At 36.9% G+C, this 26,853-nt stretch overlaps 1 protein-coding gene across 6 annotated transcripts in view; it reads left to right on the forward strand.

The window, feature by feature from the left end:
• PCLO (piccolo presynaptic cytomatrix protein) overlaps window positions 1-26,853 on the forward strand; it is a 403,311-nt gene that overhangs the window by 18,750 nt on the left and 357,708 nt on the right. For all 6 annotated transcript variants that reach the window (XM_055347826.2, XM_019031537.4, XM_055347822.2 and 3 more), the window contains exon 3: window positions 8,674-10,080. In XM_055347826.2, coding sequence (XP_055203801.1) covers window positions 8,674-10,080 — 1,407 coding nt within the window. The remainder of the gene's footprint in view (window positions 1-8,673; window positions 10,081-26,853) is intronic.

The raw sequence follows: 26,853 nt of genomic DNA on the forward strand, positions 1-26,853 counted from the left end.
GCTAATTTTGTATTTTTAGTAGAGACAGGGTTTCACCATGTTGGTCAGGCTGGTCTTGAACTCCTGACCCCTGGTGATCTGCCCCGCTTAGCCTCCCAAAGTGTGCAGATTACAGGCATGAGCCTCTGCACCCAGCGATTTCATGTATTTTTAAAAGTATGTTTATTTCCTTCTCAAGTCAACATGCAACTAATTGGCTTAATCCTAGTGAGCGTCTGATTTAAAGATATGCTGCTTTCAGCATATAGAATGAGTTCATATTTAGACCTTTGATTCTTTTCACTGATATAATCTTTTGTTATTTCTAAATGAAATAATAAGAGGACAATGCAATAAACTATTCAGATACTTCCACAAACACTGTCTAATTGGAACCCTTGGATCACAGGCTGCAATATTTTGTGGTATATCTAGGTGTGTGTCAATCAACTGAGGTGTAAAAGTTTGAATTCACCACGAGAGGCAGTTTAGAAGTGTTAATGCATAATGCATGTAAGTTCAATTTACTGGTTTGAGATCCTCCTCTCTTTGTGTAATTGTGATACGGTATGGATACACTTTCATGTCCGTGTACTGTAATTATTTTACAAATTGTGCTTTGGTGAAAGTGTCAGGTTTTTTTTTTTTTGGGGGGGGGGCAATCCTGACAAGCATATTAAAGTATGCTTTTATCACTTGATCCTATTTGTAATGATTTAGAAATTTTATTGCTAGCATTCAGTAAGCATTATTATGGTGAAAAGAGTGCATATTTAGTTTATGTTTTACAAGGTTTGTTTATGGCTACTGAATTACATAGCAGAAATTGTAATCCATGCAATTTCAGAGAGGAGATGTCCATTCAATTTCTGGATGTATTATTTTAAAGAAAATTGTTTTATTAAGTTGCTGAGTATGCCATCACAGTTCTGAGGAATGCTAGTGTCTAGTTTTTAACCAAAATAAATTATGCATGAGTATGAATAGCTGAAGATGTCAACTACAGTGAGTCATCTGAATCCAAACTGCTGTTGGGGAGTAACTGCCTCTGTGGGGGAGCTCATGTGGCTTGAGTAGTTCTTGAGTAGCACAAAACATAATCTGCTATCAAACTTTATCTCAATTTCATCTTCCTAATACTGATTTTTAAAACCTCTAGTCTGGTTATATTACATATTTTTGGTATTCAAAGTAATAGAAGGTCTTCAATAAGTATTTTAAAATAATATGATGAGGAATAGGAGAAAAGCCTTTTGCATAGTTTACCGTTAAATAATATCTAAAAATTACTTGGTATCCAACATAGAGGTAAAAGTAAGCATAAGTGTTTGCTTTTTTTTTTTTTTTTTTGAGATGGAGTCTTGCTATGTCTCCCAGGCTGGACTGCAGTGGCATGATCTCAACTCACTGCAACCTCCATCTCCCCATTCAAGCGATTCTGCTGCCTCAGCCTCCCGAGTAGCTGGGATTACAGGCACATGCCAGCATGCCGGGCTAATTTTTGTATTTTTAGTAGAGATGGGGTTTCACCATATTGGCCAGGCTGGTTTTGGACTCCTGACCTCAGGTGATCCGCCTGCTTTGGCCTCCCAAAGTGCTGGGATTACAGATGTGAGCCACCATGCCTGGCCATGTTTGCACTTTTTAAAAGTTTATATGAGGAGACAAGAGGAAACAATTGGAAAATACTGTAAATCACTACATATTTGAATTTAAATGCTGTGGTTCGGGGTATAATGGTACTGTAATAGTTGAAAAACAGCAGATGTTCATTGATGATGGAATAATACATGACAAAGGAGGAAAGGAAATTCAATGTGGATTGTAAAAGATGGATAGCATTTACATAAACATGAGAGGAGCCCAAAGTTGACTGGGAATCACAACTCAGGTAAGAGAGAATGGGAATACTGCTTTGATGGAGTAAATAGTCCATTTAGATGTTACGGTTTGCAGAAAAGTTTAGTTGTGATGAGTTTAAAAGTAAGAGCCCAAAAGGTTTTGTTGTACAAAGACAGGAAAATAGCACGATTGAAGAAAATTTATTTAACAGCTGATGTGAACAGTACAAAAAGGAGCAAATATAAATTCCTAACATTGTGTTTGTTCTTCTGATGTTTCATTATTCCAAGTACTACGGCTATGTAATTGAGCAGAGATCATATTATGAATATTACGTTGATGTGTTTAAATTTTCCAGTTAGAGTTACATAGAAGAGAGGATGTTGGTCATTATGCTTTCTGGAATTGTGTGTGTGTCGGGGGGAGGGGGGCAGGGCTTCCATTCTGTTTTGAATCTTAATAAATTAATAATAATTCTGAGCAGGAATATTCTTTAGTTTTGAAACCCCCAAATTTTATCAATTCACTTCTTTGCTTAGATGTATCAAATTGATTATTTTGAGTCATTATTGAAGATACGCTCTTAAAAATCGGAATATAATTTTTTGGTAATCAATAGCTTTGATACTTTATTTTGAAAAGGGCATCATTAATTGATACTCTTTATGTGAAGTTCACAATTAAACCTTCAAGTAGTACTTTTTGAAAAATCTAAATAGGGTGCTTATGATTATCTATCAAAGACTTTAGCCAATGAACTTGTATTACTATATTTGACACCTCTCATACATAACAAAGGCTTAACAAAATAAAACTGCAAGGATTGAATTAAGCAGACAGCAGTGTTGGAATTATATGCAGATCCACATTAGAATACACAGTGGCCTCAGAATGAGCAGAAATCCTGTCTGATCATCTTCTTACCCCCATTTATATAGCACATTAAATCAGAAGACTAAAGGAACAAATACTTTTATGCCTTTCTTTTGTTCCTTTCCATAGAGATAATTGAGTTTAAGTAGCTCACTAAACAGTTGTATCTTCACACCTTGAATTTCATTTATGCACCTTCTGTAAGTAAGGCTATAGATAGGGAAAGCAAAGATGGCTATTTTTCCTTATTTGTCATATAAAGTCTGGAATTTAGGAAAAGTTCAGGCTTGACATCTATCTAAGACAGTTGGATTCTTCCCTTTTAATGTGTGCACATGGAACTAAGAGTTGTTTCAGGACACACTGATATCGTTGTAGGCTCTCCTGGTAGTGTTTATTCCATTTCTCCCACCATTTGTCAAATGGATGTGGATTGTAGTATCATGTTGGAGAGGCAGTGCCACTTTTGACAGGGCATTTGGGAAGTTCTTTAGGAAACCTTTGTGGAAGCCATCTTCTGTGAATCAGTCATGGCTGCAGAGATTGTCTGCCTAACTTCTCCATCTTCTGTGAATCAGGCATGGGGAGGAAGTGATAAGGACTAAAATCATCTAAGATTTTCATTTATGGCTGTAGCAGGTGAAAACCCAATCATGCAGAATGAAGGGACCAAGTGTATTATAGATACTATGTGTAACTGGCAGCAAGTGTCTGAGGCAGGTATGTCTCTACTCAGTATTGGAGATAAAGGTTTAATTTTGGAAGTGAAACAAGATAGTGATTATCTCCAGGCAGGAAAAATATTTATGGCTAGCAGATGTTGTAATTGTGAGAGACTCTTCAATTTGAATCAAAATGAGAATAGATTTTCAGTGGCCTAAGGTACAAAGTAGGGTTCTATGGAGAATGGCATGCATCTTGAGAATGCTGTACAGATTGGCTAAACAGTGGGAGATTCACAGTAAACGCAGAGCACAGTTAAATATTTTAAATTAATTTGTTTAATTCAAACTAGCTCAAAAAATGTTTGTGAACATAACTGATGCTTAAAGTGTCATTTATACACTGGAGATTAATAGAAAGACTACCATGAGTAAATCTTTACAGTTTGTTGTTTTGAGTCTGGGGAGATACAGGCTTGGAAATAGCAGAATTACATAAATACTAGCATAAGAACACCAACAGAATTATATACTTTAAATTTCTTGTAAACATTTTTACTTTATTTCATAGATAAAGGCATTAAGGCATTGAGGTTTGAAGGGGAGTGGTTGTATTAAACAGGTTACTTTTGGTGAAAATGTGAAGCGTTTGAGAAATAATAATGGCCAAATGAAAGACAGTGGCTTTGGAAATGTGAGAGAACCTTTCACAAGCAATCCAGACCCACTTCAGAATAAATCGGAATGTGGCAAAAATATTATGAGATTTTGAACTTGGGTAACTGAGAAAGCAGTGGAAGTATTACTATTCATTGCTCACCTTAAGTGCGCTGTGAAAGACCTGACTGACAGTAAAGATGGTTTGTGACGTTAATGCTGGGGCTGGTTATGGACTTTTTCATTGGGTCAATGTGTAGGAAATATTTTTTTCTTTTTTCTTTTTCTTTTGTCTTTTTGTCAGTTGCATCGGGGCTTGCAAAAGCTGCTGTTTTCAATACAAGACTCTTAAGTGCTGAAATACAAATCATTTCTACCTTCAACAGATTTGGCCAGTATAATTAAATAAAAAGGAGGTGCTTTCTAAAAAATCCTAAGAGGATAAAAGCTTTTATATAGTGCTAGCCGTAGATAATGATTTCAACCCGTATTCTAGCAATGAGGGTGAATGTTGATGGATCAAATATCTTTCTGTGTTGTTTATCAAAGTTAAAATAAATGTGGTCATTTAAAGGACAAAAGATGAGGGGTTGGAGTCTGTTCAAGCAAAGGGTATATTAGGAGAAAAGCAGAATTCTCTCCCTGTGAAGGGACAGTGACTCCTATTTTCCACCTCCTTTTTACTAACTCTCCTAACTATCTGCTTAGGTAGAGATATATCCATGTACATTTATAAACCACAGTGAATCATTTGATTTTGGAATAAAGATAGTATAAAATGTGTCCCAGTGTTGATATACATCATACATTAAATATGTCTGGCAGTGTTCTAATTTTACAGTTGTCCAAAGATAACGTTAGGGCATACTGGCTATGTATGAAGCTCCAATGTTCAGATTGCAAAGAAACTTAGAATTTTACTAATGAAACCAAATACATCCCAAGAAATTTTTCAGAGGAAAAAAAGAGAAACTAGTAGCAAAGTAAAGAATCACCACAATATCATCAGATTTTTTTATATGTAGAATATTTATTCGGTTCTTTTTTCAAGTACATCTTGTCTTCATTCATTGTACTTTATTTTTTGTGAAGGTTTAAATTTATTTCTTCTATGTGTTTAGTGATATTTAAAATTTTTATTTAATCAAGTTTATCAGAAAGTTCTATTAGAAAATATGACGAGGCTTTAATTCTGCCGTCTATATTGTCCGCTGACTATTATCTAAAGATAATTGTTTTCTCTTTTTAAAACAACTTGAATTGGGATTTTATATATCATAATTTTTTAATCTCTTTTTTTATTATACTTTAAGTTCTGGGATACATGTGCAGAACGTGCAGGTGTGTTACATAGGTATACACATGCCATGGTGGTTTGCTGCACCCACTAACCTGTTATCGACATTAGGTATTTCTCCTAATGCTATCACCCGCTATCTCCCCACCCCCCGAGAGGCCCCAGTGTGTGATGTTCTCCTCCCTGTGTCCATGTGTTCTCATTGTTCGTCTCCCACTTATGGTATCTACCATAACCTTGAAATTGTCTTATGCATTCACTTGTTTGGTTGTTATATAGCCTCCATCAGGACAGGGATATTTGCTGCTGCTTCTTTTTTTTTTTCTTTTTGAGACAGTCTTGCTCTGTCACCCAGGCTGGAGTGCTTCTCGGCTCAATGCAACCTCCACCTCCCAGGTTTAAGCGATTCTTCAGCTTCAGCCTCCCAAATGGCTGGGACTGCAGGCATGCACCACTACACCTGGCTAATTTTTGTATTTCTAATAGAGACAATGTTTCACCATGTTGGCCAGGCTGGTCTCGAACTCCTAACCTCAGGAGATCTGCCCATGTTGGCCTTCCAAAGTGCTGGGATTACAGGCCTGAGCCACAGCGCCCGGCATGATTTTTGCTTCTTTTATTCAGTGGTATTTGCCTTGTAGAAGGTGCTCAATAAATATTTGCATAAAATAATAAGTATTTTTTATTTTGAAATTACTTTGGTTATGACGCTTGTTAAAAAGAATAAAAGCAATTAATGGTAATGAAAATTACTAATTTTCATTTTAGTAATTATAAATTACTAAATTTATAATTTAAACTAGTTAATGTGGATACAGATCTTGCACGTAATAGGTATTTTATAGAAAAAAGTCAGTGACTATACATGTAAGAATTATGCCTTTAATTCTATTTTTCTTCTTTTGTCTGGCTGCATGATTATGAGGTGATCATGTGAGACTATGGAAGAAAATTAATGAGAAAAACACATAGTAGAACAGCAGAGTTGACATTGATAATAGGGGATATGAGTGAGTGGGTAGATGCATATTTATAGACGTATTTCCTTCCATTAAGGAAAATGGAGTGAAAATTTTCTTACATTTTTGCCTGCCTTTTGTCATGGTACTTGCAGAAGTAGCAATTGTTTGATTGTTTTAGGACTTCAAATATTTATATGTATAAAGAGTTATTTATTTTGTGAAATGCTTCAAACATATAGAAAGGTTAAGACAATATAGTGAGTACAGAGGTGTATAATACCCATATTGAAAACAAATATAATGAATATCCATGGCCGGGCGTGGTGGCTCATGCCTGTGTAATCCCAGCACTTTGGGAGGCTGAGGTGGGCAGATCACGAGGTCAGGAGATGGAGACCATCCTGGCTAACACGGTGAAAACCTGTCTCTACTAAAAAATACCAAAAATCAGCCGGGCGTGGTGGCGGGCGCCTATAGTCCCAGCTACCCGGGAGGCTGAGGCAGGGGAATGGCGTGAACCTGGGACGCAGAGCTTGCAGTAAGCCGAGATCGCACCACTGCACTCCAGCCTGGGCGACAGAGTGAGACTCCATCTCTAAATGAATGAATGAATGAATGAATGAATGAATGAATGACTATCCATGTACCAACCACCCATTTTTAACAATATCATAATTTTACTTTGTGATTCAGTTTTTAAAACAGAAGTATAACGTTTCAGTTCAAACTGAAAATCTCATTTAACCTTCTCCAAACATAAGTTTACTTTCCATGAGAGTGCAAAATAAGCCTTGTGATACTGGTACATGAGTTTAAATAATTTCAAAGAAGTTTTAAAATGTTTAGGAATGATTAATTCAATTTGTTTTTCAAAAAGAAATTGTTTGAAAATAGAAAATGTACTGTTTGCCAGCTGAACACTTTGCAATTTTGTACTGTGGGAAATTTGTCTGATGCCTGTGCTCCTTCTATTTATATATATTTTTTCATTGTGTAGCATTCTGTACAAAGAATTTCAGTGCCAAATTATTTACATTGGTTACCTTGGGTGGAGAACGTTGGATCATGGCATAATTATATATTCTAAATTATTTTGGTAATATTTAACATAATCTATTATAAGGAAACATTATTTTAGAATAATAAAAAAGGTAAATGTTAAACATAGGTACTTTTAAATTATCTTCTAAAATGTATCAAACACAACATCTTTTCACAATAGATGCAATGCAAAAAAGCATTTGCATATTGTGTATATATATGTATATCTCATATATATACAAATCTCTGTCATTCACATGCATACATGTACATGTATATATCACCAGTCAAATATGTACGTTACTTACTCATTGCTTTTTCAAGTATCTTCATAAAATTTCTAAGGAAACCATGTTTTCTCTGTTAAATCATGCTATTTGTGATCATTTGAGGGAGTGCTATTATTTTTTATTTACTTTGTTAATAGAGAATATCCTATTTCTAATTCAGCATTGTTAACAATTTGTATTTTAAAATATTTGAATGTCACCTGGGAGGGGGGAGTAATGCTTTGTTAATTTTAAAAATTAGCAATGTGTTCATAATTTAGCAATCCTACTCTGGGCTGTATATCTTAAAATTGATTATGAGCCATCAATAGAGAAAATAACTCTCATAACTGATTTATGATATCTAACATGTTTTATTCCCAGAAACAGAAAACCATGTATAATCTAAGAAAAAACAAGTTTTGTGAAAGCTTGTTAAAAAAACACATAAAACTTGCTTTTTCTTAAATTATACATGGTTTTCTATTTCTGGGGATAATCAAAATTTAAGTAAATCAAAGGCAAAGAATAACAGAATTACCATTAGAAGAAACACGAAACTATATTTTGATTTTTACTTTATATATTCCTTAAAATATAGAGTACTTTAGTCCCTGAGGAGACATATATATATAATTTTTTTTTTTTTTTGAGACGGAGTCTCACTTTGTCACCCAGGTTGGAGTGCAATGGCGCGATCTCGGCTCACTGCAACCTCAGCCTCCTGGATTCAAGTGATTTTTTTTGCCTCAGCCTCCTGAGTAGCTGGGATTACAGGTGTACACCACCATGCCCAGCTAATTTTTGTATTTTAAGTAGAGATGGGGTTTCACCATGTTGGTCAGGCTTGTCTCAAACTTCTGACCTCGTGATCCACTCACCTCAGCCTCCCAATGTGTTGGGATTACAGACGTGAGCCACCATGCCTGGCGATTAATTATTTTAATATCAACTTATTAAAATAATTTTCTCTATATTTTCTGCTTTGAATGATGAGAGACATAGTTTCAAATGGCAGTATGCATGTTTTGAAAACATTTTTGTGTTTTTACAGTATTGTCTTGGTGACCATTGTTTTATATTATTTGTAGGTAAAAGAGTGGCTCTGTTTGAACTGTCAAATGAAAAGAGCTCTAGGCGGGGATCTGGCTCCAGTTCCATCATCACCCCAGCCCAAACTGAAGACTGCACCTGTTACCACTACATCAGCAGTGAGCAAATCATCCCCACAGCCGCAGCAGACTTCCCCAAAGAAGGATGCTGCACCAAAACAGGATCTCTCCAAGGCACCTGAGCCTAAAAAGCCACCACCACTAGTGAAACAACCAACCCTTCATGGCTCTCCTTCAGCCAAGGCCAAGCAGCCCCCTGAGGCAGATTCTTCGTCCAAGCCAGCCCCTCCCAAAGAACCTTCTGTCCCATCTGAGCAGGACAAGGCCCCTGTTGCTGATGATAAACCAAAGCAACCCAAGATGGTAAAGCCAACCACAGACCTTGTATCTTCATCATCAGCAACAACAAAACCTGATATTCCAAGCTCCAAAGTACAGTCACAAGCTGAAGAGAAAACAACCCCTCCTCTAAAAACAGACTCTGCCAAACCCTCACAGAGTTTTCCACCAACAGGGGAAAAAGTCACCCCATTTGATTCTAAAGCCATACCTCGACCTGCATCAGATTCAAAAATTATTTCACATCCTGGTCCCAGTTCAGAGAGCAAAGGTCAAAAACAAGTTGACCCTGTACAAAAGAAGGAAGAACCCAAGAAAGCACAAACCAAAATGAGTCCTAAACCAGATGCCAAGCCAATGCCAAAAGGGTCACCAACACCCCCTGGCCCACGACCTACCGCTGGCCAAACTGTCCCCACACCTCAACAGTCCCCAAAGCCTCAGGAGCAGTCAAGACGTTTCAGTCTGAATCTGGGAAGTATTACTGATGCCCCCAAATCACAGCCTACAACTCCTCAAGAGACCGTGACTGGGAAACTCTTTGGGTTTGGAGCATCAATCTTCAGCCAGGCATCAAATTTAATTTCCACTGCAGGCCAACCTGGACCTCATTCACAAAGTGGACCAGGGGCCCCAATGAAACAAGCCCCTGCCCCTTCACAGCCACCTACTTCACAAGGTCCACCCAAATCCACAGGTCAAGCACCACCAGCACCTGCAAAAAGTATACCTGTGAAAAAGGAAACAAAAGCCCCAGCAGCTGAAAAATTAGAGCCCAAAGCTGAACAAGCTCCAACAGTAAAAAGAACAGAAACAGAAAAAAAGCCACCACCTATTAAGGATAGCAAATCTTTAACAGCTGAGCCTCAAAAGGCTGTCCTTCCCACAAAACTGGAGAAATCTCCCAAACCAGAATCAACCTGTCCTCTCTGCAAAACTGAACTCAACATAGGTTCTAAGGATCCTCCTAACTTCAATACATGCACTGAATGCAAGAATCAAGTGTGTAATCTCTGTGGATTTAACCCTACACCACATTTGACTGAGGTAAGTTATATATATATATATTACATATGGAGGTGAGTCTATGGGTTTATTTTGAAACATTTGGGTGGCCAAATATCTGAGCAAAAAATACATTTGTAGTGAAGAAAATAAATTGATAATCTTAGAAGTTTCAATTACTTATTACCAGCTTACCTTCTTACTAAGAGTTCATGTTATTTGTACTTTCCTGGGTTAATGTTCCACAAGTAAGAAGATGAAATAAGCTAAGTTAAATGAACATCTTAATTTTAAATTAATATAACAATGAGCCAATCATTCATGAAATAAAGAAAAAATAATAGCTTTTGAGGACTATTTTCACGTGTAAACTCCAGATAAAAGGTTTTAATATTTTCACATGTAAACTCCAGATAAAAGGTTTTAGTATTTTATTCCCATCTCTAATCCTTCCAGTCTCTGTAATACATTAATAAAAGAAGTTTGTTTGGTTGAATATGCATAAACACCACAAAATCTACTATGTTAAGAACAGTTAAAAACTGTTAAGAACTTTGTGTAAGTTAAAAATTTTGCCTAGTAGAAAATAGTGGTTCAAATATATTATATCTAGGCTTTTTATAATTCTGTTTGAAATATTATTGGGCATCTGTATGATATGGCACTTTACCAGGAGCTGTGGAAAGAAAGAAAGATATATGAATTTCTATAACTAACATGAAGGGTTTTTTTAAAGGGATGATAAGAATACTTTTTCTGCAATGTAAATGACTAAAAAGCAGATGACGAATTTCTAATATAGTTATAAAAGAATGAATTTATTAACATTAATAGCATGTTAGGGCTATTAGAATATTTAAATCATGGGAGACTAGAGGGTTAAACAATTACTGCTGTCTTAAATAAGTAACAACAATGTTTTAATAAACAGTCTGGGAATTAATCTGAATAATTGTTCCAAGGTTTCATACAAACCAAAAATACTTAAGAATAATTTCACTCCAATGTCCTTGATTTTGTTATCATTATGATGAAAAAATTGAATAGACTTTAGCATTTATATAAAATAAGCTTTAGAGTTTGTTTGTTTTTGGTGGTGTTCTTGAGTTAAATATTTTTTAAAAAAATAAACCATAGAAAAATTTCATTTTACTTTAAAAAGACATTTGTTTGCTTTGATCTAATTAACACTGTATGAAAATGTTGTTGCTACAAGTTTAAGCAGATTTTTTTTCCTCTTTAGCTGTGATGAATAATTTTAACTAAGAGTCATCTTAAAGGGACATAAATTTTGGTTTCTCTTAGGACTTCATGAGTGGTAACAACTGTCATTATTAGTTACAGTGTTTTGGATTCAATGTAAAAGTAAAACCAAAAACAAACCTTAAAAAAACACTTTTAGAAGAGCAGTTTTTGGTTGTCAATTCATGAGAGAAAATTTTTCCCCAATACAATTGTATTTATTTTGTATATTAAACCAAATTGTACCTTGTAAGGAGGATCCTTATAGTATCAACACAATGAAGTTATGAAGCAAACTACATTTCTAAAAACAAAACTCTACTTTTTGCATTTAAAGTATATTTTTACACACTTAAAAATGGGTGTGTAGTGTGAGTTGAGCACTATAACTTAAAATTTTACATATATGTGTATGGATATGCATACATACATATGTATGTGTGCATCTGAATTATAGTAATTATTAGAATTCTGTCAATATTTGGAAGTCTAATGAGAGTTCCTTGGGTAGAAAGACAATACACCTTTCAGGGAAGTCTTTGATTTTCTGTGTGTTGGCAAATTATATTTTGAAAGTGGTAATTTGGAAAGGAGATTTCTTGAATGAAGCAGAGAATTACAAAGGACGTGTGGAATTTCAGTACTTTGAATAGTTTGAAAATCTAAATTGTCTCAAGTATTTAGACAGGTTAGATGAGGTCATACTTCAAATGTGAGTGATCGTATTAGATAATCAGTCATTGTTCAAATTATTTTGCTCTGTGGCAGTTTCTTTGAATTTGGAAGATTAGGTTTCAGAAGGGAAGAAGATCTAACAAAAGCAACTAGTATTCCTGCCTTACCTTGACTATGCTAATGTACATGAAGTTTTCAGTTATTATAAGATCTTGGTGACCTCTGGTTTCTAAGTAAAGTTCACTTGGCATCAGGGGAATGAATAAAGGTTAGCTGAGTTATTACATGTTCAGGTAGTCCCTATCATTACTCCGTAGGACTTTGGAAAAATGGCAAAAGGAGTTAGCTGAAAAGAATGGCATGTGTTTGCATATGTGTGTATATATGCATATATATACCTTTGTACACATATACATATATAAACATATATACATATACCCTTATGTATAGATGTATATGTATCCAGCAAACTGTAAATACTATTAACAGGTGTAATTCATGGTACAATGTCAGTGTTCCTACTAATAAATCTTTCTTCATTTCTCTCAGTTAGGAGTTAGGAAAGCGTCTCCTCCTAGATCTTTGTTGTGTGTCTATGTTTTCCTTATTCTGCTTGTAATATGTTTCTTGTGACCTAATATTTTCTGCTTGGCTGGTTAGTACTGTACTTCCATGCCAGTCTCAGAGGGGACATTCTGAAAATACTCAGATTTTATGCCTGAAGTCCAAATAAATGGTATTCCCTCAAGAAAAGATTCAGTAATTTCATTTATTTTCTTATGAAGTATGTCCAACTCTCTAATACAAGCTTCTGCTTCTCCTATACTGGTTGCTGTGAGACAGAACATTTTTCCTGCTGGTGCCACCCTGGCGCCCTCTCCCTTTGGCTATTCTGTTTCTCTGGTTGTGAGAAGAGCTCGTCATATTTTGTCATTGGTTGGGAAGCTGTAGATGGTTTCCCTCTTTCTCCCTCATTAATCAAACACACCTGTCGCTAAGGTTGTTTCCTGTCTCATACATAACACCTCCTACTGTACCTGAGGAGTGCCAACGGCTACCTGCAGGCCCTGGGGTGCAGCCAGACCTCAACCTAAGCCTTACTGTTTAACTGATTGATGCCCAGTTTGTATAAATGGCAATATAATCCCTTAACCTCTGACAGCAAGAGACAATTCTTTTAGGCTTTAATTTCTGCCAAGTGAGAAAATACCTTGTATTGGAAAGAGTTTTAAAAATGGCAGTTGAGCTTTCTTAAAAAGCTAGTCTTACAGAATTTGGAAGCATACTGAGAAAAACAGCTTAAGTTGGCAATCAGTTTACCTAGTGAATTTTTTGTCATTCTGGTAATCAAATTCAAAATGAGTCAGAATTACTCATAATGGATATTTATTTTATTGTTGATAGCACCCTTTTCTAAGCTAACTTTTTTACTATGAAAATAATATTTAAAAGTAAATATGTTTCCTCATGTTTCAAGAAGTCCTGGAGTCATAATTTTGCTTCCTTAGCAAGATGATTGTGCATGGCCTAAATAATGTAGGAATTGCTAGGAGATATTTGTCACTATGCAACAAATGAGTCTTTTAAGATAAGACCCAGTGATGTAACTGAGATTTTTTGAGATCTTTACTCTGTCTGCCTGGGTGGCTTCCACATTTTCCATTAAATACTCAAAAATGGCCTAGTGGAGATATCCTGCATTTTTTAGTTTGCAAACACATATCTTCCTTTTACTTTAATGGCCATTACTTAATACATTAAAAAGCATATATATTCAGTACTCAAAAGCATTTACATACACACACACAAAAGAAATTAAAGGCTAAAAGAATTATCAATAAGAAGAAATCAATAAGGATAAAAGAATTCTACCGTTAATTAGTTTCAAAAGAATTACATAATGGAGACTGGTCAGCACAGTGGCTCATGTCTGTAATGCCAGCACTTTGGGAGGCTGAAGTGGGCAGATCACTTGAGGTCAGGAGTTTGAGACCAGCCTGGCCAACACAGCAAAATCCTGTCTCTACTAGAAATATGAGAAAGCCGGCATGGTGGTTCATGCCTGTAGTCCTAGCTACTCAGGAAGCTAAGGAAGGAGAATTGCTTAAACCTGGGAGACAGAGGTTGCAGTGAACTAGGTTTTCCCTACTACACTCCAGCCTGGACAACACAGAGAGACTTCGTCTCAAATAATAATAATGGGAGACTTCGTCTCAAATAATAATAACAACAACAACAACAACAACAAAAACATAATGGACATCTACATTAATTAAAAATTTCTGGCACCCATGGCAAAGAATACACCTGATAGCAATTTTAAAGTCAGTATAAAAAAGTTTATAAGCTGGCCAGTAAAAAAAAAAAAATTAGGAAATAAATTTAAGTCAATAATTTTTAAAATAAATTTGATGTACTTTTTATTGAGCAATATTTAGTTAAAATATTCAATGAGTAATTAAAAATAAAGCTGTATTTTTGTTTAAATAAATTTAAACCAAAAGTAATTTTCTTCTTAGTTCCCATTTTTCTATGCATTTTTACATACTTAGTGTTCTACTCTGCATAGTAGTTCTGTATCTCAGTAAACATACAACATTTCTCCATATAATTAAACACCCAAAGTAACATTTTAAATAATTATTACCTAATTCTATGGATGTATGTTTTTGTTATACACATTTTTCTTATATTCAGGATTTAGGCTGTTGTCATTTTTAATGAATTTTCTGGACAAAAATGTTAGTATTTTTAACTATTTCCCAAGGAAAACTTGTACTAGGGATGCTACATCAAGGGATGAGGACCTTGGAATAACAAATTCTCTTTGGAAATGTGATAGCAGTCAACACTGCCACCACTAGTATATGTGATTTCTTTCTCACTATAGCCTTCCAAACTTGAATAATATCTAAAATAATATTTAATTTGGAAGCCTAAAAGTGCTGTAATATTGTTCCTTTGCCTTATATTTTTGATTACCATGTGTTTTTATTTTAGATATTAAACATAAATAGATGATTTTAATTATGATCCAGAAAAAAAAAACTGTGCGATGTTTGAAAGGTAAATTGATATCAATTACTGCTTAAAAAAATTATAATAGGGCAGCTATTTTGACTTGGCCTATGTGAGGCAATTGTTCCAAGCACTTTTCTCACCACAACCCTGTGGGATAGATTTTATTGTATTTTAGAGATTAGGAGAGTGAGTATCTGAGAGGTGTAGCTATCAAGCCACAAAGGTATAGTTCAGAGGTTAAGCCAGTGGTCTCTTTACTATATTGTTTAGAAAACCTAAGGCACTAGATAATAATGCCACTTGTTCAGTGCTCTCTTAAAGTTGCATCAGTTGGTAATTGCTAGGATTTTAATACCAACAAATTTGTAAATATATGCATAACATCCAGGTAACATCTGGGGCCCTTGGAATAATGATGGCTGTGTTACATGGTTGAATTTAGAAGAATGAAGCAGATTCAGGGGTTCAGAGAAGCATAGAAGCTGGAATCATTGTGCATTTGTTTTTTCCAGCTAAGTCTACCACCTGGCCACCATTCCTAGGTGAAAGTATATGGTTCAATGTTCAAATGATTTATCTGCCTTTCTAGTGAGTATGAGTGTATAAAACATAGTTGTTCCAGTTGCAAGAAATACTGTTATATTCTTTCCAATGCATGCAAAGACTTTACTGCATGAAAATGATAACTATCTCAGTGTTTCATTGGTCGTGGTGGTCAAGTCTTTGCTTCTATCTTTTCTGTATAGTCTTTTTTTTTGTTACATTCTCAGAAATTGAATTATTGGGCCATAGGTTATGCACATTCTAACTTTGTTTTCCACAGTGGTTGTATCAATTAATAGTCTAATGAAGTTTGCATGTATGCTACTGTTTTTCTGGAGATGACCTGAAATAATAGTCACTGGTCACGTGTGCTGATGAATGCTGTGGCTAACTCAAATTAGGATGTGCTTGAAGTGTAAAATACAAATTTGATTTCAAAAACTTAGTATGAGAAAAGTTAAATATTGCAAAAATAATTTTTGTTGATTATATATAGAAATGACATTTTAGAATATTGGGTTAGTATTGTTCTTATATTATGACTTGTTCATTTTTTCTGGTTACAAGCTCCCACCTTATCTTTTGCACAAGCCATTTCGTTTTACATCCCCAGTCTTGGGCTTTATCCCTGTCTCGATGGTTTGATTGTTGTCTCTTTTGGATAGTAATTGATATTTCTAAAATGTATAAAAGATGTAAGACTTCCTTTGGCTCCTTCTGAATTCATTCAAGTGCAATTAATATTGGGTAAGGCTTTTGTTCCTCAAATATTGTTGTTACTATTACCTTTTTATCTTTTAACTTTGATATTGCATATGCATACAGTGTAGCATAGCATATTTGTGTGATTATTTTTTATATGGTCTACAGAGAAGATAGATCTCAAGGCTCTCATTGTCAAGAGATACACTGCTGATGCCTGGTGTGGCCTAATGATCAAAGTACTTAGGTCCTGCTAATCATTAGTAAGCAACATCCACATTACCTACTAGCATACTGTGGCTTTATCAAACTTTAGGTCAGAACATCCTATATTTTCTACTGACCTCTCTGGTTCCAAATGATTCCTCTGTTCTTTTCAGAACTCTTGGGTCTGTTTATACTATATCTGTGGCTTTAGGGGAAATGTTCAGCTGTTGAAGTAATTGCTACCAGAAGACTGAGAAATGCAGAATATTACAAATTGAATATATCACCATGTCCAGTATTTTCTTCCTTTCATTTTTTGATGGTCATTCATTTTACTTTTAAAATTCTATTTCAATAATTTTAATTCCAAAAGTAGTATTCTTTCTTATTACAATCCACAGAGTAGTGAAATATCTGAAGGAAAATGAATGGGTTCCTCTTCCCTCTGCACCCCTGAAAGTGATATCTTATCTATTTAAACATACCTTCTAATGATTTTTGCTTGTTTTTATAATGGTCATATACACATAGTGACATGTGGAAGGATTTGACATTTTTAAAAACTTTATTGGGATAGTTATGTTTTTGAAAATTATTTATTTTGAAACAAATATGTGAACTTACACATATTTTCATTGATTTTTTTTTCACTAAACATTATACATTAGTCATTCTCAAGTGAACACTCACCGACTTACCTCATTGTATTTTTAAGGTATTGTATTTATAAGGTAAATAGATGTACAATATCTCACAGTACTTACAGACATTCTCCTCTTGAAAACTAACAAATTGGGAGTGTTTCTAGCTCTTGTTACTTTATAAACAAAGCCGTAGTAAAATGTTTTTACATATAATTTACATTGTATTTTTAAGTATATAAATTCATTGAAATGGATGTATTAAGGTAAATGGGTTTTAAAATTTCATGGAAACTTCCATATTACTTTGTTAAATATTGATAATAATTATAGTCCTGCCAACAATGTATAAGTATCTTTTTTTCCTACATTAACTAGTATATAATATTTATCAATTTCATGAGCCAGAAATTATATTGCATTGTTGCATAAATTTAACTTTCCCTGCCTATTTTGAGGGTAAACGTCATATAAGTTTTTATCAACATCACGAGTTTATTAATCAGTTATATTTCTCCTCTTAAAAATTTCCATTTTATACCTGTTGGTGATTTTGGGGGAGGGAGTGTCTGTATATTATGTTTTAGATAATTTAAGTCTTTATCAATTTATCTATCTGGAAATGATTTTCCCTTATCTGTCACTCATTTTTAAATTTCTTTATGAGATTCATTCTTATATGAATTTTTTTATTTTTATGCAATCAAGTATTTTAATTTTTCTTTATGATTACTTACTTTTACATTTTTAATTTTATGAGTACATAGTACATGTATGTATTTATGGGGTACATGTGATATTTTGATATGGAAATACAATATATAATAATCACATCAGGATAACTGGGTTGTCTGTCAGCTCAAGCATTTCTCATTTATTTGTGTTAGGAACATTCCAATGTCACTCTTTTAGTTATTTTAAAATATATAATTAATTATAGTTGACTGTAGTCACCCTGTTTTGCTATCAGATACTAAATCTGATTCATTCTATCTGTATTTTTGTATTCATTAACTATCCCCATGGCCCTGCTCCACCCACTACCCTTCCCATCCTGTGGTAACCATCATTCTACTGTCTATCGCCATGAGTTCAATTGTTTTAATTTTTAGTTCCCACATATGAGTGAGAATATATGAAATTTGTCTTTCTGTGACTGGCTTATTTTGCTTAATGTCTTCCAGTTCTATCCATGTTGTTGCAAGTGACAGAATTTCATTCTTTTTTTATAGATGGATAATATTCCATGCTATATATGTACCACATTTTCTTTTTCCATTCATCTGTTGATGGACATTTAGGTTGATTCCAAATCTTGGCTATTGTGAATAGTGCTGCAGTAAATATGGGAGTGCATATATGTCTTTTATTTATTTTTTAAATTTTTTTAGTATTTATTGATCATTCTTGGGTGTTTCTCGGAGAGGGGGATTTGGCAGGGTCATAGGACAATAGTGGAGAGAAGGTCAGCAGATAAACATGTGAACAAAGGTCTCTGGTTTTCCTAGGCAGAGGACCCTGCGGCCTTCCGCAGTTTTTGTGTCCCTGGGTACTTGAGATTAGGGAGTGGTGATGACTCTTAAGGAGCATGCTGCCTTCAAGCATCTGTTTAACAAAGCACATCTTGCACCGCCCTTAATCCATTTAACCCTGAGTTGACACAGCACATGTTTCAGAGAGCAGGGGGTTGGGGGTAAGGTTATAGATTAACAGCATCCCAAGGCAGAATTTTTCTTAGTACAGAACAAAATGGAGTCTCCTATGTCTAGTTCTTTCTACACAGACACAGTAACAGTCTGATCTTTCTTTTCCCCACATTTCCCCCTTTTCTATTCGACAAAACCACCATCGTCATCATGGCCCGTTCTCAATGAGCTGTTGGGTACACCTCCCAGATGGGGTGGCGGCCGGGCAGAGGGGCTCCTCACTTCCCAGAGGTGGCTGCCGGGCAGAGCGGCCCCCCCACCTCCCAGACGGGGTGGCTGCCGGGCAGGGGTGCCCCCCACCTCCCAGACGGGGAGGCTGCTGGGCGGGGGCACCCCCCCACCTCCCAGATGGGGCGGTGGCCGAGCGGAGGGGCTCCCCACTTCTCAGATGGGGCGGGGGGGCGGCCGGGCAGAGGCGCTCCTCAGTTCCCAGACGGGGCGCAGCCAGGCGCAGGCGCTCCTCACTTCCCAGACGGGGTGGCGGTCGGGTGGAGGCGCTCTTCACCTCCCAGACGGGGCGGCCGGGCAGAGGCGCTCCTCACATCCCAGACGATGGGCGGCCGGGCAGAGACGCTCCTCACTTCCTAGACAGGGTGGTGGCCGGGAAGAGGCGCTCCTTACTTCCCAGACTGGGCGGCCGGGCAGAGGGGCTCCTCACATCCCAGACGATGGGTGGCCAGGCAGAGACGCTCCTCACTTCCTAGATGGGGTGGCAGCCGGGCAGAGGCTGCAATCTCAGCACTTTGGGAGGCCAAGGCAGGTGGCTGGGAGGTGGAGGTTGTAGCAAGCCGAGATCACGCCACTGCACTCCAGCCTGGGCAACATTGAGCACTGAGTAAGCGAGACTCCGTCTGCAATCCCGGCACCTTGGGAGGCCGAGGCGGGCAGATCACTCGAGGTCAGGAGCTGGAGACCAGCCCGGCCAACACGGCGAAACCCCGTCTCCACCAAAAAATACAAAAACCAGTCAGGCGTGGCGGCGTGCGCCTGCAATCCCAGGCACTTGGCAGGCTGAGGCAGGAGAATCAGGCAGGGAGGTTGCAGTGAGCCGAGATCGCGGCAGTACAGTCCAGCCTTGGCAACATAGGGAGACCCTGGAAAGCGGGAGATGGAGATGAGGGAGAGGGGGAGACCGTGGAAAGTGGGAGACAGAGACGACGGAGAGGGAGAGGGAGAGCATATATGTCTTTTATATACATATTCCCTTTCTTTTGGATGTATACGTAGCAGTGGTATTGCTGGATCATATAGTAGTTCTACATTTAGCTTTTTAAGAAACTTCCATACTATTCTCCATAGTGGCTGTACGAACTTAACATTGCCATCAACAATGTGTGGGGGCTCACCTTTCTCCAGATCCTCACCTACATTTATTTTTGCCTGTCTTTTGGATAAAAGCCATTCTAAATGGAGCGAGAGAATGTATTGTAGTTTTGACTTGCATTTCTCTGATAACTAATGATGTTGAGCAGGTTTTCATACGCCTGTTGGACATTTGTATGTTTACTTTCTCTTTTTTTTTTTTTTTTTGAGACGGAGTCTCGCTCTTTCGCCCAGGCTGGAATGCAGTGGTGCTATCTCGGCTCACTGCAAGCTCAGAGTGCAGTGGCGCTATCTCGGCTCACTGCAAGCTCTGCGTTTCCGGCTCACTGCAAGCTCTGCGTTTCCGGCTCACTGCAAGCTCCGCGTTTCTGGTTCACGCCATTCTCCTGCCTCAGCCTTTCGAGTAGCTGGGACTACAGGCGCCCGCCACTGCACCCAGCTAATTTTTTTTTTTTGTATATTTAGTAGAGACAGGGTTTCACCGTGTTAGCCAGGATGGTCTCAATTTCCCGACCTCGTGATCTGCCCACCTCCCAAAGTACTGAAGTACTGAGATTACAGGCGTGAGCCACTGTGCCTGGCCCATTTGTATGTTTTCTTTGGAGAGATGCTTATTCAGACCTTTTGCCTTTTTTTTTTTTTTTTTTTTTTTTGAGACAGAGTTTCTCTCTTGTATTTTTAGTAGAGACAGGGTTTCACCATGTTGGGCAGACTGATCTCAAACTCCTGACCTCAGGTGATCCACTGGCCTCGGACTCCAAAAGTGCTGGGATCACAGGCGTGAGCCACTGCGCCTGACCCTTTTGCCTATTTCTTAACAGATTTTAGATTTTTTTCTGTGGAGTTGTTTGAGCTCCGTGTATATTCTGGAAATTAATCCCTTGTCAGATAGATAGTTTGCAAAATTTTCTCCCATTATATGGGTTGTCCCTTCACTTTGTTCTTTCCTTTGCTGTGAAGAAGTTTTTTAACTTGATATGATCCCATTTTTCAACTTTTGCTTTTGTTGCCTGTGCTTTTGAGGTATTGCTCAAGAAATCTTTGCCCAGACCAATGTTCTGGAGAGTTTCCCTAATGCTTTCTTCTGGTAGATTCATAGTTTCAGATCTTAGATTTAATTCTTTAATCAATTTTATTTCATTTTTGCATATGGTGAGAAACAGGGATCTAGTTTCCTTCTACTGCATTTGGATATGCAATTTTCCCAGGACCATTTATTGAAGAGAATACACTTTCCCCAAGGTATGTTTCTTGGCATCTTTGTTGAAAATGAGTACACTGTAGATGTGTGAACTTATTTCTGAGTCCTTTATTCTGTTCCATTGGTCCATGGGTCTACTTTTATGCCAGTGCCATGCTGTTTTGGTTACTACAGCACTGTAGTGTAATTTAAAGTCAGGTAGTGTGATTCTTCCAGTTTTATTCCTTTTGCTCAGGATGGCTTTGGCTATTCTTGGTCTTTTGTGGTTCTATATAATTTTTTTTTCTATTTCTGTGAAGAAAGTTACTAGTATTTGGTAGACATTGCATTGTATCTGTAGATTGCTTTGGGTCGTATGGACATTTTAACAATATTAATTCTTCTAATCCATAAACATGAACTATCTTTCCTTTTTTGTGTCCTTTCCAATTTCTTGCATCAATGTTTTATAGTTATTGTAGAGAACTTTCACTTCCTTGGTTAAGTTTATGTCTAAGTATTTAATTTGTAGCAATTGTAAAAAAAAGTTACTTTCTTATTTTGTGAGGTTGTTCGCTGTTGGCATATAGAAATGCTACTGGTTTTTGTATTTTGATTTTGTATTCTACAAATTTACTGACATTGTTCGTCAATTCTAATTGTTTTTCTGGTGGAATCTTTAAGTTTTTCAAAATGTAAGATTATATTATTTAAAGACATGGATAATTAGACTTCTTTTCTTCCAATGTGTATGCCCTTCCTTTCTTTCTTTTGTCTAATTGCTATAGCTAGGACTTCCAGTACTATGTTGAATAACAGTGGTGAAAGTGGGCATCCTAGGCCAGGCGCAGTGGCTCACGACTGTAATCCCAGCACTTTGGGAGGCCCAGGTGGGTGGATCACCTGAGGTCAGGAGTTCGAGACCAACCTAGCCAACATGGTGAAACACTCTCTCTACTAAAAATACAAAAATTAGCTGGCCATGGTGGTGGACGTCTGTAATCCCAGGTACTTGGGAGGCTGAGGCTGGAGAATCACTTGAACCTGGGAGTCAGAGGTTGCAGTGAACCGAGATTGCACCACTGCACTCCTGCCTGGGCAATAGAGCAAAACACCATAAAAAAAAAAAAAGAAAAGAAAAGAAAGAAAGAAAGAAGGGAAGAGTGCATCCTTGTCTTATTATAGATATTAGAGGAAAGGATTTTAATTTTTTTCATTCAGTACATCAGCTGTGGGTCTGTTCTATATGGCTTTTATTGTATTGTGGTGTGTTCCTTCTATCCCCAGTTTTGCGATGGTTTTTGTCGTGAGGTATCTTGAATTTTATCAAATGCTTTTTTCAGTATCAGTTAAAAGGATCATATGGTTTTGTCTTTCTTTCTGTTGATATGATGTATCACATTAATTGACTAGTGTATGTTGAACCATCCTTGCATTCTTGGGATAAATCTCACTTGGTCATGATGGATGATTTTTTTAATGTGTTGTTGGAATTTGGTTTACTAGTATTTTGTTGGGGATTTTTGCATAAATGTTTATCTGAGATATTAGGCTATAGTTTTATTTTGTTGTTGTGTCTTTGGTTTTGGTGTCAGGGCTATAGCCTCTCGCTTAATTGAATCCTTTATCATTATATTATTACCTTCTTTAATTCTTTTCATACTTTTCTCCTTGAAATCTATAACATTTGTCTAAGTAAAGCAATCCATGCTTTTTTTTGTTTTCATTTGCATGAAATATCTTTTTCCATCCATTTATTTTCAGTCTGTGTGTGTCTTTATAGGTGAAGTGAGTTTCTTATAGGCAGAATTTTGTTGGGTCTTGCTTTTTAATCCATTCAGCCACTCTGTCTTTGATTGGAGAGTTCAGTCCATTTACATTCAGTGTTATAATTTATAAATAAGGATTTATTACTGTTATTTTAAAATTTGTTTTCTAATTGTTTTTTGGTTTTCTTTCTTTTCTGTCTTCTTAGGTGTAAAAGTGATTTTTTCTGGTGGTATGTTTTAATTTCTTGCTTTTATTTTTTGTTTATCTGTTATTGGTTTTTGATTTGAGGTTACCATGAGACTTACAAATAACCTTCTATTACCGATTATTTTAAATTTTTGACAACTCTGGTTGCAGTAGCAACAACAAACAAGCAAATGGAAAACTAATAAAAACTCTGTGCCTCAACTTCTTCCACTCCGTCCCCAGTTTTTAACTTATTGTTTCTATTTATATCTTTTTATACTGTGTATCTTTACAAAAGTTTTTTTTTTTTTTTTTTTGTATTTTTAGTAGAGATGGGTTTCACCTTGTTAGCCAGGGTGGTCTCAATCTCCTGACCTCATGATCTGCCCACCTCGGCCTCCCAAAGTGCTGGGATACAAAAGTTTTTATAGTTATTTTTGTTAAGTTTATTTTTCTACTCAAGTTATAAGTAGTTTACATACCACAATTACAGTGTTACAATATTCTGTATATATTTTTGTTATCATTGTTACTAGCAAGTTTTGTGCCTTCAGACAATTTCTTATTGCTTGTTAACATTCTTTTCTTTCAGACTGATGAACTCCTTTTAGGATTTCTTGTAACACAGGTCTGGTATGGATGAAATCCCTCAGCTTTTGCTTGTCTGGGAATCTTCATTTCTCCTTCATGTTTGAAGGTCATTTTTGCTGGATATAATATTCTACAATAAAAGTTTTCTCAGTGCTTTAAATATGTCATGCTACTCTCTCCTGGCCTTTAAGGTTTCTACTAAAAAGTCTGCTGCCAGATGTATTGGAGCTCATGTTTATGTTATTTTCTTCTTTTTTCTTGCTGTTTTTTGGATCTTTTGTGTATCTTTTAATTTTAGAAATTTGATTTTTAAATGTCTTGAGGTAGTCTTATTTGGGTTAAATCTGCTGGTGCTCTATGACCTGCTTGTACTTGAATATTGGTAACTTTCTTTAGGTTTGGACTATTCTCTATTATTTCCTTGAATAAACTTTTTTTTTTTTTTTTTTTTTTTCCTGAGGCAGAGTCTCACTCCAACACCCAAGCTGGAGTGCAGTGACATGATCTTGACTCACTGCAACCTCTGCCTCCCAGGTTCAAGCAATTCTTGTGCCTCAGCCTCTTGAGTAGCTGGAATTACAGGTGCGTGCCATCACACCTGGCTACTTTTTGTATTTTTAGTAGAGATTAGGATTTGCTGTGTTGGCCAGGCTGGTCTCGAACTCCTGACTTCAAGAGATCTGCCACCTTGGCCTCCGAAAGCGCTGGGATTACAGGCATGAACCACCATGCCTGGCCTCCCTGAATAAACTTTCTACTCTGATCATCTCTTATCACCACTTTAAAGTCAATAACTCTTAGATTTTCCCTGTTGAGACTATTTTCTACATCTTGTAGGCATGCTTTATTAGAAATATTTTTTTTCTCCTGTAACTGTATTTTCATATAGCCTGTCCTCATGCTCACGAAATCTTTCTTCTGCTTGGTCAGTTCTGCTGTTGAAACTGATGCATTTTTCAGTTTGTCAATTGAATTTTTCAGTTACACAATTTCTGTTTGATTTTTTAAATTACTTCAATATTTGTTGTTTTTTTTTCTGATAGGATTCTGGGTATCTTCTCTGTGTTATCTTGAATTTTGTGAAGCTTCCTCAAAACAGCTATTTTGAATTCTCCATCTGAAAGGTTGCATATCTCTGTTGCTCCAGGATTAGTCACTGTTGCCATATTTAGTTCATTTAGTGAGGTCATTTTTTTCCTGGATGTTTTTTATGTTTGTGGATGTTCATTGATGTCTGGGCATCGAGGAATTCAGTATTTATTCTAATCTTTGCAGTCTGGGCTTATTTGTACCCTTCCTTCTTGAGAATGCTTTCCAGGTATTCAAAAAGGAAATGAGTTGGGTTTTGATTGAAGTCTTTGGTCACTGCATTTTTATCTGCACTAGAGATCACCCCAAGCACAGCAATACTGTGACTCTTGGAGACTGTGAGAGGTACTGTCTTGGTGGACTTCAGTAATATCCAGGAGAATTTCTTACAATACCAGTCAGAGTCTCTTGTTCTCTTCCCTCACTTTCACCCAAACAAAAGGAGCCTCTCTCTCTGTGCTGGGCTGCATGGAGTTAAGGGAGGGATGACACAAGCACTCCCATAACCACCACAGCTAGGATTGCACTGGGTCACATCTGAAACCAGCACAGCACTAGATTTCACCCCAGGGCTATGGCTACTATTGCCTGGCTACCACTGACGTTTATTCAAGTCTTAGGAGCTCCTTATTTGGCAAGTAGTGAATCCTGCCAGTAGGCAGCAGGTTCCCAGAATGGGTCCAGAAATGCCATCCAGGAGTTAGGACCTGGGATCAGGGGCTTCAGGGCTCTGCTTAGTGCTTTATTTTACTGTGGCTGAGCTGGTACTCAAGTTGCAAGATAAAATTTTTTTTTATATTTCCCTCTCCTTTTTGCAAGGGGAAAGAGTCACTCCCCGAGCTATACTGCTTAGAGTTGGGAAAGAGGTGATATAAACATTCCCATGTTTCCCCCAGATGGTGTCTCATTGGCTAGAATGCACCCCAGCTCCACTCTTCCGAGCCTAGCACGCCACCAGTCCTTGTAGTACTTGAGCCCAGCTTCAATCTCTGTGGCTTAGACTGCCTTTCAAATTTATTCAGGACCCTAGAGCACTTTAGTCCACTGGTAGTGGGGTTAGTAAGAACTCAAGTTTCTACTGCTGGAGTGGAGGATTCCCCTCTGGCTGGGGCTGCTTGAAATGCTTCCTTCTTGTATGCCAGCCAAATTCTGCCCTCTGTTGTGTTCTGCTGTGACAGGGAAGCACTGAGTTCCAATGCAGGGTCCTACAATCACTTTGCTCTCCCTCCCTCTTCCAAGGGTAGAAATTCTCTCTCTATGCTCACTGCTGGGGGATGGGGTCGGGGGGGTGTTGTCAGCAATTCAAGACTGTCCTTTCTACCCTTTTCTGTGCCTCTTTCCTTAATATTATATTAAAATCAGGTACTATTATTGCTCACTTGATTTTTGGCTGTTATGAGGATGCTTTCTTGTACGTATAGTAGTTCTATTTGGTGTTCCTGCGTGGAGATGATCGCCGGAGGGTTCTTTCTGGCCATTTTGCTCTGCATTCCTGTGATTACCTGTTTGATAAATAAGGTATTTTTCACATTTATGTAATAAAAATAACCTTACACATTTTCCCCTAAGCATCTGTAGTTTTATTTTTTCAAATTAAAACTCTATAAATCTTTTGTTTTGTTATAGTGCGAGCTGAAAGGTCTAATTTTATGTATTCGAAATGCATAGCTGCTTGTCACCAAATTATTTACCAAGTAATTTATCCTTTGTACTCTGATTTGTAGTGCCACCTTTATTATGTAATAAATTTCTACTAAAACACAGTTTATGTTCCTAGATTCTTTAGTTTGTACTGTTATATGTTGTTCAGTGTCAGAACCTTACTATTTTTATTAGACTAGTTCTAATATTAAACATTAAATATCCATGTAAACCTTGACAATAATAGCCTAGTAATAGGTTATTATCTGTCCTGGGATTTGACTTTACCCAACTTCAC

The sequence above is a fragment of the Gorilla gorilla genome, chromosome 6, assembly GCF_029281585.2.
Source record: "Gorilla gorilla gorilla isolate KB3781 chromosome 6, NHGRI_mGorGor1-v2.1_pri, whole genome shotgun sequence".
In the NCBI taxonomy this organism is placed as follows: domain Eukaryota; kingdom Metazoa; phylum Chordata; class Mammalia; order Primates; family Hominidae; genus Gorilla; species Gorilla gorilla.